This window comes from Falco punctatus, assembly GCF_963210335.1.
Source record: "Falco punctatus genome assembly, chromosome: 5".
In the NCBI taxonomy this organism is placed as follows: Eukaryota; Metazoa; Chordata; class Aves; order Falconiformes; family Falconidae; genus Falco; species Falco punctatus.
This window is the reverse complement of record NC_137584.1, coordinates 87,530,105-87,546,378: the sequence shown is the minus strand read 5'-3', so window position 1 is coordinate 87,546,378 and position 16,274 is coordinate 87,530,105. Positions and strand designations below refer to the sequence as shown.

The 16,274-nt window shown below is 41.3% G+C and overlaps 2 protein-coding genes across 7 annotated transcripts in view; one reads left to right on the top strand and one right to left on the bottom strand.

Moving 5' to 3' along the window:
• CNST (consortin, connexin sorting protein) overlaps nucleotides 1-4,301 on the bottom strand; it is a 61,708-nt gene extending 57,407 nt beyond the window's left edge. The window contains exons 1-2 of one of the 5 annotated variants that reach the window (XM_080390473.1): nucleotides 4,163-4,301; nucleotides 3,344-3,450 (exon numbers count right to left, since the gene is read on the bottom strand). Coding sequence is in view for 1 of the 5 variants with exons in the window: in XM_080390469.1 (XP_080246595.1) it covers nucleotides 3,718-3,778 (61 nt within the window). In the remaining 4 variants the exon portion in view is untranslated. The other 4 variants (XM_080390470.1, XM_080390471.1, XM_080390472.1 and 1 more) reach the window with 4 other exon arrangements.
• Nucleotides 4,302-4,408: 107 nt separating this feature from the next.
• Nucleotides 4,409-15,236, top strand: TFB2M (transcription factor B2, mitochondrial; the record flags this gene model as incomplete). Of its 2 annotated transcripts, none has more annotated exons than XM_080390482.1 (8): nucleotides 4,409-4,739; nucleotides 5,638-5,726; nucleotides 6,646-6,799; nucleotides 7,196-7,344; nucleotides 8,948-9,037; nucleotides 11,566-11,628; nucleotides 12,932-13,083; nucleotides 14,282-15,236. In XM_080390482.1, 8 exons carry the CDS (start codon nucleotides 4,409-4,411, stop codon nucleotides 14,466-14,468), a joined length of 1,215 nt encoding a protein of 404 aa, XP_080246608.1. In that variant the 3' UTR covers nucleotides 14,469-15,236. The 2 variants fall into 2 exon arrangements, with proteins under 2 accessions (XP_080246608.1, XP_080246607.1); XM_080390481.1 differs by having other exon boundaries at nucleotides 4,409-4,850.
• Nucleotides 15,237-16,274: the final 1,038 nt, after the last annotated feature.

Below are 16,274 nucleotides of genomic sequence, written 5' to 3'. Positions count from 1 at the left end.
ACAAAAAATATTTGCAGTAAATTTACGGCTGATGAAAGATGCCAGATTGATAGCCCTAGGGACTGAGTCTCCCTGTATACACAGAGCAGATATAGCACAGTGAGAAAGTTTGTACCCCTGCCAAAACGCCTTACAATACACAGCTTATGCAACAGTCTTCACACGACAGAACCCTTTGCCTCTCCACTGAAAATGTCAAAAATATTGCTGCTTAGTGTTCATTAAAAGAGGAAAATAAGACATGGGCACTGTTATTAGCATCACTAGGGACAGAACTGAAGGTATCAGCTCATCAAAAATGTTTACTTTTGTGCTGAATGGCTCTTTTGTGAGCTGTGAATTTTGCTGCAGCGTTTGTAAGGCTACAAAGTCAATTTGCACCTGGTGTGAAAATGCTTTCCTATTAAATAGCATGTTATTACACCAGAAAAACAGCAAAGGAGGAGTGGTTTAACAATTTTTTTTCCAAATAAGCTTATATTAACATACATGACCATATACCTAGCACTCAGAAACAATCTCAAAGAACTAACTTGCTATGTTTCACTTAATTGGTACCTGAGCACTCACTCTCCAGACACAATTGATCAAGCCGACATTTAATGGACAGCAATTGCCTATTAATCACGTTTCCAGGCTAGGCTGGAAGCTACACTGTCACATGGAGTAGGCATGCTTCCAAGGAACCTTGGATTCTTATTTCCCTTAATACTAATAGCTTGGCCAAACAACAGAAAAACTCCACCCCACCCCACCTCAAATGCAAGTGTCCAGCCATTTTTCATTGTCCACAGAATGCACACAGAAAAGCTGTAAGCTAAAGTTCATAGAGCATAATGGCTCTATAATTAAAACTGCTGACCTCATTATAAAGACCAATTTTCACACTGAAGGAAGATGTCCAATACAACCCACAGGTTGCAAACTACTGGTTCTCAAACCTTATTGTGACATGGGATTAAATACTACTTCAGTCCCTGGGACGTTTCCTTTGTGCATGTATAGCCCTGCAGTGGGGGTCAGAGATGACGAGGGAATAGGACAAAAGAATAATGCTACTCTCCGACTGATTTTTCAAAAACAGTTCTTCCTAGAGACGTTTTTCCCGAGTGCACAGCACTTACAGCACTTTTGAAGAAATCTCTTAACACTCCTACTATTTTCCTTGGTCACCATCCACACTATTACAACAAGATTATTGAAGTATGCTGAATAAAATAAGTGGAAACAAGAATTCTGTGACATCCTGCATCTCAGCAAGGCACAGGGATGTTTCTGCCAATTCAAGCATGTAGCAGGTTATTTTATTTTCACATGACTAAAGCTACTACGCTTAAGTAAATCTTTCAGCTCTTTTCCTGAACATCAGTTCTGTTGTAAGCTTTTTTAAAAAAAGTCACATTAGAAGTGGTATTTGGTAACAGGTAAGCCTTTCAATATAGGCATAATTTAAAAAAAGAACAGTCAATATGAAGAATAAATCTTAAATTTTACAAATGAGTTAATGATATAACAAGATGTAGTGAATAAAATAGAAAGATAAAGAATTTCTGAAGTAATTAGATGCTAACAAACTTAATCTGTATTCTAAGCCAAACAGCAGACACTAATGTTAAGTATTGCTACCGGGACAAGAAAAAGTACGATCCTGCGAACTTCTGTTCACACACCCCTTGGGGATTTACGTGCAAGATGAGAATGCTACTGAATTTGTACTTAAAATAAAGTATCAGCATAAGAGTTTGAAAAACTGAGATCAAGATCTATGTACTACTGCAATTTTCCCCCTTGCTTAGAAATGCCTGTCAATATTTACTGCAGCTAAGTGGTTAATACTTCGCAAAATAATAATAAAGAACCAATGCTTTAATATTAACTCAAAAGATAAAACTGTAAATGGAACCAAGTAAAAATAAATACGAAAGAACCACTGAGAAGAACAATTATCTCTTTACTTATCTTTCTGACCCATCCAACTAATGAGCTCTTTTGATTCAAGCATAGGATGAAATCCAATCAAACAGGTAACCCTTTTGATTCCTTCCCTGATTTACGTCAAAAAACATTAACTGGGAGGAAACAACTTCAGAGTACCCAACAATGCACTTAAATTACAGAGACATAAGGCTCTGTGAGGTAAGACTGTAAATTCAAATATTTGCATGTGGCAGTAACTGGATTACACTAGAAAATATATGCCACAATAAGTCATTAACTTAAAAATAACTGTTCAAATGTCCTTCGGATACACTTTAATGTATTCAACAACTTTCTTCTTTGTAATTCTAAACATAAAATGTACAAAACTTACCATTTTCCTAATGTTTCAACAGTTTCTCAAGGATTTAAAAAAAAAGTCATAAATTTACCCTATGGTTCAATGCAGGCAAGCACTAAGCTAAAGTGAATTAAAAAATGAAGAAAAGTGTATAATTTCCAGTGTATGAAGAATGTTAGGGCATTTTGGCTTTACTTAGCAAACACCCCTCTAAATAATCTCAATTACTCTGAACAGCCGGTTCAAAAACAACCCTAGCACTCCTGAATGCTCTGACAGGCAAAAAATATTTCAAAATGCTTTAATTAATCTTACAATACATGGAATACAACGTGATAATACAGTAACTATACCTAACCTTTCTGTGGCCATAGCTATCAATAAACTTTGATAAGGAATGTCAAATTAGGACATTACTAAACACTTGCTCGACGAAAACCAAGTTCTGCTCGACGTTCTAGAAGTCCTATGAATTACTGAATTATCAGACTAATTAGTAAGAGAGGAAAAAAGCTATTAAAAACAAAGTCCCGTTTAAAAATGGATTGAGGTCTATCCCATCATCCCAGCTGAACAGTCTGTCCATTTCCCTTGAGGCACAGGGAAAACTATTACAGCACTCAGTATAAAAGAGCTGAGTATTTAAAAATACACTGTGGATATGAAGAACTGCCACATTTGACAAGGCATTTGCAATCTTTCCTAAACTCATCCCAGTCCCTCTTCATGCCACATGCAGATCCACCAAACACAGAAGAGCAAAGCCACAATTTTCTGTCCCAGGTTCTGTTTAATAAGAGAGATACGTCAAACAAAACTACTCTGTTTAATAAGTAGGCACACGTTAATTTCTCACTTTACAGAGAAGCAAGATATAAGAAGTTAAGCAATTTACACAAACTCATGCAGAAAGTCGACTTTTAAGCCGTTAATTCGAAGATCAGTATACTCTGCGATTGCCAGTTCTCTCTTGCCTTTTGTAGCAGCTAGGCAGGGAGCAGGGAAACACGTTTGGGAGGATTTTCTCTCCCCTCCCCGTAACTCCATCACACCGCGGTCACTCACCCGCCACCGCCAGGTCTGAGCACAGTATCCCTGAAGGATGAACTCCAGTTTCACAGACCTCGAATACGTTTCGAAAGTTCTTTCTCGTCAAGGCATTAGGGAAATTGCTGAAAGGATAATGTCGCTGCTATCGAATTACTGGTTTTACCCTGCTGCAAGCCGGTACCGGGCAGAAAGAAGCTGAGATGGGCTGATATCGTGGATCTGATCGAGCAGGATCCTGCACCTGCTGAGGGCGGCAGGGCGATAGAAAGAACCGAGTCCCGAAGTGACTATTTAGCTGCAGACGCGGAGATCAAAGCCTCCCATGAAACACCCAAGCAAACCTCAAACTAAATAACATAGCTCCTGGGACTTCCACCAACAAAACCTACCAGACATCGCTCCACCCGGCAGGAACCTTCCTCCTTTCAACGAGTACCCGTCGCCACGCATTTATTTCCCCCCCCCCCCCCCCCCTCCACGTTCTGCTCCGGGGGGGTGGGGGGGAAGGAATCGCAGGCGCCGGCACCTGCCGTAATTCCTGTGAGGTGAGGGGAGAGCTCAGCCCGCCCGGTACCGGCCTCCGCGCGCCGCGGCTGTTTAATCGCCGCCCGCGCGCGCTCGCTCTCCTCACAGACGAGCTTCGCCGCCGGGCGGAGGGCGGGAGGGTACCGGCCCCGCCGCACCTTCCCGCCCTCCGCCCAGCGGCCCTCACCCCTCCTTCCCCTGCCGCCCCGTAGCCGCCGTTCACGGCCGGGACGAGCGGTGCGCAGAGCCGGGGGGAAACATCTCCTTTTCCCCTCCTCCTTCCCTTAGCTAAAGCCCCTGTCGTCTCACCTCAGCCCCGCTGCAGCTCAGGCGGCCGGGACCCGCCAGCCGGCATGGCGTGGAGGTGAGGGGGATGGTCCTGCCGCGCTGCCGCAGGCTCCCGGCGGTGCAGGGCTGGCACCATAGAGAGGACGGCGGGACGAGAGACCTCCGACGATAGAGCGGAAGAGCGCTAGAGAGGCCGTGGGGAGGCGGAAGTGACGCTGCCGTTGCGGCGGCGATCGCGCGCCCGGTGCTTGGGTGGGTGCCGGCGGCATGGCGATGCTTGCAGGCCGGGCCCCGCCGGGCGTTGCGGGCTGCCGCCGCCTCCTTGAGGCAGCTCTAGCGGCGGGGCTGCGGCCGCTGCTGTGCGGGCTGTCGCCGTGCTGGTGGGTGACGGCGAGGCGAGCGGCGGGGCAGTGGCCCAGCCCGGGCCTGCGGGTGCCGGAGGCGGCGGAGACGGAGCGGCTGGTGCAGGAGCTGCACCGGCCCGGTGCGTCGCTGCGCCGCTTCATCGCCTGCCCGCAGCTGGCGCGCACGGTGCAGCGCTGCCTGCGGAGCGGAGCCGGGCCTGGCGCTCAGTGCGTCGTGCTGGAGTGCGCGCCCGGTAAGCGTCCTCGAAGCTGCCTTCCACCTGCCCTCCCGCTGCCCTCCGGCGGCTGGCTCCGCCGTCCCCTGGGACGTGGCACCGCTCGGCCTGCCCCAGTGACCTTGCAGGGTCAGTGTTCGCCGCCGCCTTCGCCGCCGGCGGTAACGGGTCCCCGGGGTGCTGGTGCTGAGTGGGCGGGGCCCCGCCGCTCCCGGGATTTCGGGGCTCCGGTGCTTGACGCTCCGGGCTGGAGGGGTGCAGGGGGCTGCCCCGGTGTCCGGGCCCGTCGCCCTGGTGCCTTCCCGGGGTGAACGCTGGCGACTGGCGGGACCGTCTGGGTGTCCTGGCACTGTTTGGGTGGCAGCGGGGTCTTTGCACAGGGCTGGGGAGTGAGCGGGGGCTCAGGCTGGAGGCTTGAGTCACTGGTGTTAAAACTGGGTATGGATTAAGTAACGTGTCTGTCTAGGTAATATTTTTGGTTTTGTAGGTACACTCTGTCAGTAAAAGCACACTTAGGACTGTGGGCCGTTAACACAGCTAGCCTTCTGCAGTTACCTAATGTTTTTTTGCATTTACATATCTACAGATAAAATACCCCTGCAGAGGGTAGTTTACCTGTAGAGATAATATGGACAAAGTTTCAAAGTGTGTTTCAGTTGACAGAAGAAAAAGGAGTAGAAATATTTGAAATATCGGATATAATGTTCCTCAGTATCTGATTGTAATGCTGTGCTTATGTGTAATTTGCTGAGCAATCTCAGGCAGGCTGCCTGTAAATCTTTTTTCTAACTCTTGAAGTATGTTTAAACAGACACAAATTATCTCGTGTTGAAGGTGGTGTGTTCCAAGTGTTGTGTTGGGAAAATGACTTAGAAAAAATCCAGTTTTAAAAACTTTTTTTATTTTTCCCCTTCAGGTCCTGGAATCTTGACCCGAACTCTGCTCAATGCAGGTGTTAGAGTGGTCGCTCTGGAAAGTAACTCAGCTTTTCTTCCAAACTTACAGGTACACTTCTGATTTGGTAGCGCATAGCTAAAATTCAATCAAAGGGAAAATAAGAAATTAACATAAAATTGTATAATAGCTGTTGGATCAAAAAGCAATTAGCCAGTGATTGTTACTTGTAACATTTGAAATAACATTCAATAATAGTAAGCATTGGTTGAGTTTACATTGCACGTTCAGCCACAGACATTTTAATAATCAACTGATGTGACATTTTGTGTATGTAGAAATTCAAGTTCATAGTATTGCTGTGAATAGTTTCGTACATAAATTTGTGGCTAAAGCTAATTGGAGTCATCCTAGTTACGTATGTTTAAGAAAGACGTCTGCATATAGCTTGAAGAAATCTATAAGAATAGCCTTGGTTATTCTGATTATTTTGGAGTGTTAATCTGTTGTCCTGCAATTGACTGGTGATACTAAGACACTTGCACATGTTGTCCTCTAGTGTTTGTCTTGTGTTTGTGTGGATTCAAGGGTGGTCAGACACAGAGCTGCAGAAGTTGCGCTAGAAGGGCTGTATTACGGCGTTGTAAAGCAGAAGTTTGGAACCAAAGACTCACCTGACTTGAAATGTGTATAAAATGCATTCTCTCTGTGTATATGGAGAATTCCAGCTGTAAATCGTTAAATGCAGTGCTTTGTTTAGCTGAGTATAGGGTTTTTTGCAAAACATCGTAACAATTTAAGAATGTGTTTTAAAGCTCCAGTTGAACAGCACAGAAATGTCAAGATGCTCTGTACAATGAAGGAAAATATTCTTTTTATCAGCTCTAAGAAGCAGCTCTGAGGTTTGACTCTTGTCGGCTGGGTAACAGTTTTAAGTAGGGCTTGAACATTGTTTTTTTGTTTGGGTGGGGTGGTTTGCAAGACAGGTTACTGCATCCAGATTTCTTCAACTGAAACTAATTTTATTCAGTCTCTAGAGAATAGCCTGGATGGACAATTAAAGGTAATTTATGGTGACTTCTTCAGACTGGATCCTTTGGTGACTGGGATGGTGAAACCACCTGCTGTGTGTTCTGACAAACTTTTTGAAGCCATGGGCGTAGCAGCAGTTCCTTGGAGGGCAGGTATATGTAAATGATCATGCATGTTACAAATACACTGGAAGGGCACATAGGCAGTTTGGCAAAATCTTTGGGAGTTGCTTGAGGTATATGTTCTATTTTATATACATGCTGGATTAATGTATACTACTTCCTACATTTCAGCTTTATTCAGGTTCTTAATAGCTTCAAGAAAACCTTGTGGCGATATGAAATCTCAGATATTTGATTGTCTTCGTTAAAGATTTAGTCTTAACAAACTGGACTTAGCTTTGACTAAAGCTTGAATCGTGTTCATTCTTGAACATGAGCTGATGTGCTTTCTTTTCTTAATTATTCATAGTTTAGACATTAGCATTAATGAGATTATCTAGTATATATTGCAAATTTTAAAGATGCTTTTACCCACTATTGAAACAGATTTACCTGTGAAAGTTTTTGGAATTTTACCGCAAAAAAAGGAAAGGAATGTACTTTGGAGACTTCTTTTTGCCCTGTATGAATGCAACTCCATATACAGATATGGAAGAGTAGAACTCAACGTCTTTGTAAGTGAAAAAGAGTACAAGGTAAGAGATTTGTGTAAGAGATTTTACAGGTAGTAAAGAATAAGTAGTACTTCACAGAATATAGTAACGTTTGTATTGTGTAGTTCATGTTTTTGCTAGTGAATTGCTTTTTCTGCCAGAATTTTTAAGTCTTGCTTGTTTCCTACTTGTTCTCTTTATGCAGTCATAGCACTGTCAAGAAACATTCTGTTGTCACATAACCACAAATCTTACAAGCATGAAGCCTTGAGAAGGGTATGCAGCAGCAGATTACCTGCTTTACGTTGTAACTTGCGAGGTGTTAAAATTCTGTAACAGGCTTTTGCAAAACAATGTTTACTAGTTGCAGGTAATAATCAATGAAGACTGAACTTCAAATGCCTCCTTGTGAAGAGAATTCAGAGTTGCTAAATACCATACTCAGTGAGATGCACTTGACCTCTGAGCCACTTTTGTGTGCAGTACTGAAAAATACTGAGGCAAAATGAGTGATTTACACACCTTTTTATTAAGGTTCTTTACACTAAGGTGCAGAGCAGCCTTCTGGGTTATGTGTTTCTAAGTGATGCTGTCCCAAACCTTTAGAACTGTGCTTATAGTTCAAGGGTACCTTTTTTTCCTTAAAACTGTGAGGTTCATACAGAGCCACAACCCTTTAATTACTTGAAGTAAGCAAAGACTTGCAGGTGTGCTTGCACAAGCTGTCGTGTCTAACACCCTACTGAAAAAAATCAAAAGTTTATTCTTCTGTGAAATGACAGGTTGGACGCCACTGAAATACCCACTTAAATGGTATATTTTTAAAGGCTAGATTTTTGAGCAGATGGGGGCAGCCTATTCATTTAATGCAGTGACTGTAGGTTTTTTTATTAAGTTTTCAGGTTTTATTGTGAACCCTGTTAAATGAGAGTTGTGTACCTAAGTAAAAAGCAATTGGAGCCTTCTTTTAGTGGGCACTGTTGGTTTGTTTTTGTGGGTGATTTTGTTAGTGGTTTTTTTGGTTGATCATACGACAAGGCTCTCTAAATCTGAGAAGTTAAATCTCCATGCTACAATTTACTTTTTTCTTTGCCTTGTTTGAGTATAACCTCAAGTTTTTCTTTTTTTTTTTTTCCCTGAGAGTTATCTGATCTGTAATATTGATGAAGGTGATGACTATGCAAGCTGCTTAATGCTCAGTGAGGTCACCTAATGTTTGGCTTGCTTTACTTGTATGTCTTATTTGGAATATTATCTTAGCAGTGCAAGCTGTTAATTCTGCCCATGTTAGCTTTTTATACAAAATAGAATCCCTGTTTCTCTTCTGTGTGAAACTTCTCTGCCTTAAAAGGCACCAGAAGGTATAAGCTGGGAATTCCAACACAATTCAGTTATCCAAATAACTGCTGCAAAGAAATACTTAGACTGCCAGAATGTCTTCTAATCATGTGCTCTGACAAGGTGTACTAAACCAGGACAGATTATGTATTTGAGGCCTAATTTAACTTCACCTTGGACTTCTAGACGTAACTGAATTTCTTGCCGCTTTTTATATGTATATATCTCTATCTATTGATCAGGATTTTGCTTAGATAAAGAAGCAATCGTAGTTTTTGTAACACAAATGTTCTTTCTTTGCCATTAGGTATTAACGGCAAAGCCTGGGGATGTGAGGGCTTACCAAGCACTTACTGTACTTTGGCAAGTAGGATGTGAAATTGAGCTGCTGCATAGCGTAAGTTTTGTTTGTACCAGCTGGTGTGGTCTAATGCTATGGATATGTTTCTAGAAAAGAGTTTGTAGTGGTCTATTGTCATAAACTAATTGGAAGCTAATTTGGTGTTCAAGTTAGTTGGAGAACTATTTAAAACTTTTGGATGTAAAAACCTGGAACAGTCATGTTTTGTGTAAAACTCTTTCAGCTAAGCAGCGTCCTTTTTAGCTGTGATGTCGGTATTTTCATTACAAGCCACTGTACTCGACGTCTATTCTCAGAAGCTGGTAAATAAGAAAGAGACATTTGCGCAACAGGAAAGTCTTTTCCATCTTGCTGAGGGTTGTGTGAGACCCGAAGACTGTTCTTCCAATCTGTCATAGCCTGCTCCTTGCTATGTACTCTGTGTTTTGCCATCATGCATGCTTTTGACTTCCTAAACTGTTCCGCAGAAATATTTTTTTGAGTCTCGTTGCCTTTCCATTCAAAGCAAGCCTGTTTCTCCTGTTAGTCAATAACTACCTTACCTTGTCAGATGTGCTACGGTTTAGTTATAAAGTTTGTTATGTTGACCCCCCACCTCCTATGAGCACATGGCCATCAACTTTCACTTTATGCTTTTTAGATTTATCTTTTTGTCCTCTCTTTTTCTAGGAACTACCTTTGTACTTGAAATGTTTTGCTAATGTAAAATCAGAAGTTTCACTATCTCTTGTCTTCCAAATACCTTACACCACAAAGTATATATTAAGGAGTTGAAGACTAAGATGATACTTGTTGAAGATGGTCACCTGACTACTAGGGATGAAGAAAAAGTGGAAGCATTCAATGCCATTTTTGCCTCAGTCTTTAATAGTACTGATAGACCTTGGGCTGCCCAGTCCCCTAAGTCAGAGGACTATAAGTGTGGGAGCAGTGACTCCCCATTTGTGGACACTGAACTTGTAAGGGACCAGCTGTATCAGTGTAATATTCAGAAGTCCACAGGGCCTGCTGGGATTCATCCCAGAGTACTGGAGGAGCTAGTGGATGTTATGGCAGGACCCCTCTCAGTCATCTACTAGAGGTCTTGCGAGTCTGGAGGCTTTTCTGCTGAGTGGAAACCAGCAATGTTATTCCAGTCTACAAAAAGGGTGTGAAGGAAGACCCAGGGAAATACAGACCTGTTAGTCTAATTTCAGTATGTGGAAAAAATATGGAGAAGATTATACTGGGTACTATTGAAAGGCATTTAAAGAATAATGCAATCATCAGGCACAGTCAGCATGGATTCACAAAGGATAGTTCTGATTAACTAATTTGATATCCTTTTGTGATAAGCTTACCTGCCTGGTGGATGAAGGGGAGGTGGTGGATGGAATTTTTCTGGATTTTACTAAGGCTTTTGATACAGTCCCTCATAGCATCCTTCTGGACAAGTTGCCCAACTGTGGGATGAGCAGGTCCACGGTGCTGGGTGAAGAACTGGCTGAAGGGCAGAGCTCAAAGGGCTGCAGTGAATGGGGCTACACCTGGTTGGCAACTGGTCAGCAGCAGTGTTCCTTGGGGTTCAGTTCTAGGGCCAGTCCTGTTCAAGGTATTTATCAATGATCTAGATGTGGGAGTTGAATGCACCATAAGCAAGTTTGATGATGATACCAGACTGGGAGGTGCTGCTGATTCTCTTGAGGGACAAGATGCCTTGCAGAGGGATCTAGATTGATTACAGCATTGGGCAGTGTTTAATGGGATGAAGTTAAACAAGTAGAAATGTTGTATTCTGCAGCTAGGACAGTAACACTGGGCACCAGTATAAATTGGGAGAGGAGTGGCTGGCAGGCAGCCCTGCAGAAAGGGGTCTGGGGGCGCTGGTTGACAGCAGGCTCAGCATGGGTTCACAGCATGGTCTGGGAGCCGAGAGGGCAAACTGCACCCTGGGGTGTATCAAACACAGTATAACCAGCTGGTCAAAAGAGGTGATTGTCCCACTGTATTCAGCGTTGGTGCAGCTTCACCTGGACTTCTGTGTGCAGTTCTGGGCCCCACAATTTAAGAGGATGAAGGTCCTTGAATGCATTCAGAGGACGGCAACAAAGCTGGTGAAAGGGCTGGAAGGAATGTCCTGTGGGGAGCAGCTAAGTACATTGAGCTTGTCTAGTTTGGAGCAAAGGAGGCTGAGGGGAGACCTCATTGCTCTCTACAGCTTCCTGAGGAGGGGAAGTGGAGAGGGAGGTGCTGAGCTTTTCTCCCTGGTGTCCAGTGATAGGACCCATGAGAATGGTTCAAAGCCATGCCAGGGGAGGTTTAGACTGGACATCAGGAAGTGTTTCTTTACTGAGAGGGTGATCAAACACTGGGACAGGCTTCCTAGAAAGGTGGTCGATGCCCCAGGCCTGTCAGTGTTTTAGCCATTTGGACAATGCCCTTAACAACATGCTTTAACTTTTGGTCAGCCCTGAGTGGTCAGGCATTTGGCCTAGATGATCGTTGTAGGTCCCATCCCTCTGAAATAGTCTGGTCTGTTCTATCAAAGCACTTATATTCTTTAATATATTTGCTCCTTCCCATAGGAACCTTGGTCATCATTTATAACTAATTTGAAAAATGGGGCACTGGCGGTACCGAAAACCATGGTAAGATCATTGTGTGTACTTTTCTTCTTTTGGAGATGCAACTAAACCGCTTTAATTAAAAGTTAAAATAATTTTATAGAAGCATTTATAAATGTTATAAAACGTGTTTTTTAAGAAGTGTTCTTCTAATTAAAACTTATGGGCAGCACGTAGATGCATTAGAAGTGGAGTGAATTAATGCTATTAGCTTAGAAATTAGTATCTTTATTGTCTGTGATGGAAAAATATAGTGAATAAAGAGCATAAAGGGATGTGAACGGATAAAGTTTTGAAAAAGGAGTTACTGACAGGGTCCATCTACCTGCTTGAACAAAACAAGTGTTACCACCATTAATAGCACAATCAGTATGCTGCTGGTTTTGATTAAAATGGTTATTCACATGTCTGGTGTAGATTCCGTGTGCTAGTTAATTGCTGAAAAGTGTGAGTCTCAAAGCTTAAATTTGAGAAGTGGAAAAATACCTTGTGTAAAGTTCTTTATTTCTGTCTTTTAAAGAAGTACTGATGTTCCTTTGTATAATATAAAAAATATTTCTATTTAATACCAAAAAAATAAAAGCAAGTTTACTTAGTATTTGGTTTCACCCTCCCCAGAAAACTGCTATGGCAGTTTATTGAGTGTTGTTTCAAATGTTACTGTGCAGTATAAGTGACTAAGTGAATTTAAGTGAGTAGGGTGTGCCTTACGCACTTAGGTGTGTTGCTGTAAAGCCACGCAGAGAGGCATATCGGGTGGATTGTGTAAGATGTATTGTGGCAGCCTTAGGAGAAGTACAGATGTGAGATCTGTTGGACAGTAGATCCATTGCTGCCAATGCAGAAGTACATTTATTTCCATTAGAGACTCCACTCCTTCTCAGTTTCATAAAATTCTCAAATTACAATATTGTCTTAGTGTTACACTCAAATAATTCCATCTTCATATACAAAAGGCAGGTAGTTGAAGTGATGTGATCTGATACCTTGCATAGTATAGGAATACTATAGGCCATTTAATCTCTTGAAAACTCACATTAAGTCTGTATTGCCTATGCCAATTAAGAAGGCTCAGTCTTAAAAATAAAACTGAAGCGATAGTACGTCTGTTTTGTTTCCTTTCCTGTTTGGGGGTGGGGGAGGTAAAGCATCTTTGTTCTAGAAGAAAATTTTAAAGCCTCAGCTCCCAAATGAAATCATCTTGGTAAGACGTCTAAAACTCTTTAAGAAATGTTACTGGTGGCACAGATGAAATGCTTACTCTTAGCTAAAGAGAGAGATTGTCTTAGAAGTGACTTTTCAGTGACTTGTTTTGTTTTTCTTGCAGTGGCTGCCAAATGACCATTTATGTTTGATACGACTGACTCCTCAGCAAAACTTATTTACAGGAAGCTTGAAGCCCACAAATTCATCAAATTTTATTTTCATGGTGAAACAGTGTTTTGCTAAACCTAGGTCTAGAGTTATGGATAAATTAAAGTAAGTAAGAAAGAATTACAGTTTTTATATTTTTTTCTGCAGAGAAATACAGGAAAATATTAAAATATATATTCTCAAAGCAGTATTTATTTGCAGCTGAAATACAAGTTTTGTAATTATCTACATGTAGAATAGAAGGTTTCATTTTTGCAACCCACGATACAATATTTTAGGGACTGTTCTAGCCTGTATTCACAGATGACAAAAACTTGATTTGACAGGAAGGTTGACAAGTGTTTAGAATGTAGATGTGCAGTAATTGTCTGTACCTCCAATGGAGGTGAGGTCATGTATCTGCAAGAAGTTTTCACTCGCTTTACAGACATAATAATAAAGTCAGCAAGATTTTTGCAGGTATAGAAATTAAAAGCTGAAAAAGAGTTTCAGTTTATAACAGGCATCAAAGTAACACTAGCAAAACCAACTGAAGGTTATTGAAGGTGGAGTGGGGATGTCCTTAAATGACTTTGTTATCTAATTAAAAACCTAGGCTTTAGACTTACTTATGAGTTTTGCAACTCCTTAATTATTCTTTTTGGTATTACATTGGAAATATTCACTTTATAATCAGTAGATTTCTCTTTCCCATAAATGGGAAGTGTTTGCAGTCTGAAAGCCTTGACCTTCAACCTGTTAATGAAAATAATTAATGTATATCTCATTTGCTGGTTGTAGTTTATGCAAGTTAATTTCCAGAAAGGGGGGTGGTGAGGAAGCTAATAAATTTAGGAACTCATTTAGCAAAGGCAAGTGCAAGGAGCCTTAATGGATTTCTTTCTTAAAACTCAGTGGTGTACCTAATCTCCACTCGATCCCTGGCCAGGAAGTGGAACTAACCTTGGAGGCTTCTAACATGCATATTCTGTGTATTTATACACCATTTTCTTGTCTGGGAAATAGTTGATGTAAATATGCATTTATAAAAGGTCTAGTTTTCACAGCAGTGATGTAGGCGGTGGATATGTCTGTTTATATATAGAAGAAAATACCTGGAAGGTGTAAGTCACACTAACTCCTGCTATGCTGAATCATCTTCCTGAAAATGACCTTGGCTTTAATTTCTCAAAAAAGTAACTTGTCTTGTAGGAACGTGTTAACTTCTAGAAGGTGTGGAAGAGTGGACCTTTAGATACTGTTCCTTAAGTCTTAATTTTTCACAGAAAGAAATGCTCTATTATGGTTTGTTTGTTTATTTCAGTTCATGGAGCTTGGACAATGCTGGCAAATTACTGAGAGAGCTAGAAATTCCAGAAAATGCTGAATCACGTAGCTTATACCCAGAAGACTATAAGCGTCTTTTTGAGGCTTTGCAAAACTCTAGTATGTTTGCTGAAACCTGGTTCCATGATGAAGCCTTTGAAAGTATAAGGAACATAAATTTATAAATCGAAAGCTGCTGTCTTTTGGAAGATCACCTTTGCTTCTGGAAGATTCCTTCGAGAAATGATTTAAATGAAATCGGAGATACTGTCAGCTAGATGGTTTCCTGTCCAAACAGGAAAATAAATTTAGCAGTTAACAAGAGACCTTCTACGCAGGATGAAAGTAACGATTCACAGTTATTTGCTCACAATCCTATCTAGAATGGACACACTTTTACATTTTTTTCCAGGAGCCATGTTAGTGACCTGCTGCTGTTGGATGTACCACTTAAAAGGAACTTTTTGTTACGCTGCTGTGTATTTACAGTATTTACAAAAAATAAGAGACCAAATATTATGATTTCTGTGGTCAGTGGTTTGAATATCCTTTCACAGGTTCCCAGATTATGTAGGTCTTTACAACCACTGAATATGTTATATTGTCTCCTGATCGAAAAGCCTTGCAGTCTAAAGTCAATATAATTTAATTATTGAATAGTGGTGGGTTAATAGAAGACAAGGTAATGACATCATGATAAAACATCAACTGCAAGTTGGTATTGAGGTTTTTTCTTAAACTAAAGATTGTTATATCTCTGGGGAAAAAGTCATAACAATTCTTAATTTCGAAAATTTGAAAAGAACACTGGGCAGCCCATTCTAGTTTACAATACATGAACACCTATATGCATATAGACTTTACCTTATTTCAGGTCTAAAAACAAAGTCACCAGAACATTCAGTGCTGTATAAACAGTTTGGAAAAAAAAAATAAAGTAATCTTGCCAGTAACCTTTGTCAATATGTATTTGTTTAATGTGTATTATATGTACAAAATAACTTCCTTCAAAACCATATGCTATTAAAATTCTCTTTTTAGTCATAGTACTCCATAATGCAACCTGTTCCTAGTTTCTCTTCCTGTCTTACCATGTAACTGTTGTGTCGTGTAACGTGCTGGCAGGCTGTACTAGTTCTGATCTATGCTGTCTCCTCTGGGAAGAGCTGAGGCCAAAAATAAGTTTTTTTAGCAGAGCACAAGTTAATAAAATGCCTTTTTGTTAAAGGCTGTGTTTTTTTCAGGCTTTGGAAACAGCAGTGACCAAACCAATGCAAACAAAGAATTGCATTTCTTAAGTATAATGTGAGGTATAGATGTGACAAACATTCATCTGTCTTCTTCCTGCAGTTCCTACTACGAAAGAAAAACTTACTTCAGGCAGCCTCGGTTTGCTCTGCTAGGTAGGCTGCAGCTATCTGTTTAAGCTGCTGCTGAGCCTTTGTAATATTACGATGAAACTACTGGGAAAGCTGAGGTTTAATTTGCAGCCTGTCTCGAAGCATTACTGGTGTTCTGGTGTAGGTCGTGAAGGTTTGACGCTTTCTTTCTGTTTACATCTCTAACTATTTCGGGTAACTTGCATTATAAATTGACCATGAATGGCAAACTTGCATTAGCAGAAGCAGTTCCACCTTTTTTCAATCTCAGTAGATGACAACTTTGTTATCTACTGGTCTACGAGAATGCAGTGTCTCCTGGGCTGATTCTCCCCACGTCACCACCACCTTGAATCAAATACCTTGCTCTTGTTGCAGCGACATGTCTTACATCAACATACCAGGAGAAGTATTCAATGCATAAGATAAGACCACCACTGTCTACATAAGCTTCTTTAACTGTGTTGCTGCTAATATTTCAAATGTACTGAAAAAAAGGCAATTATCTGCTGTGATTTTTTTTGTGATGATGTTGGAAAACAGCATTTACTGTGCCAGTGCAGAGACTCCCAAGCTAACAGCAGGAGTCTGTTAGGTGGACGAATATTGTCA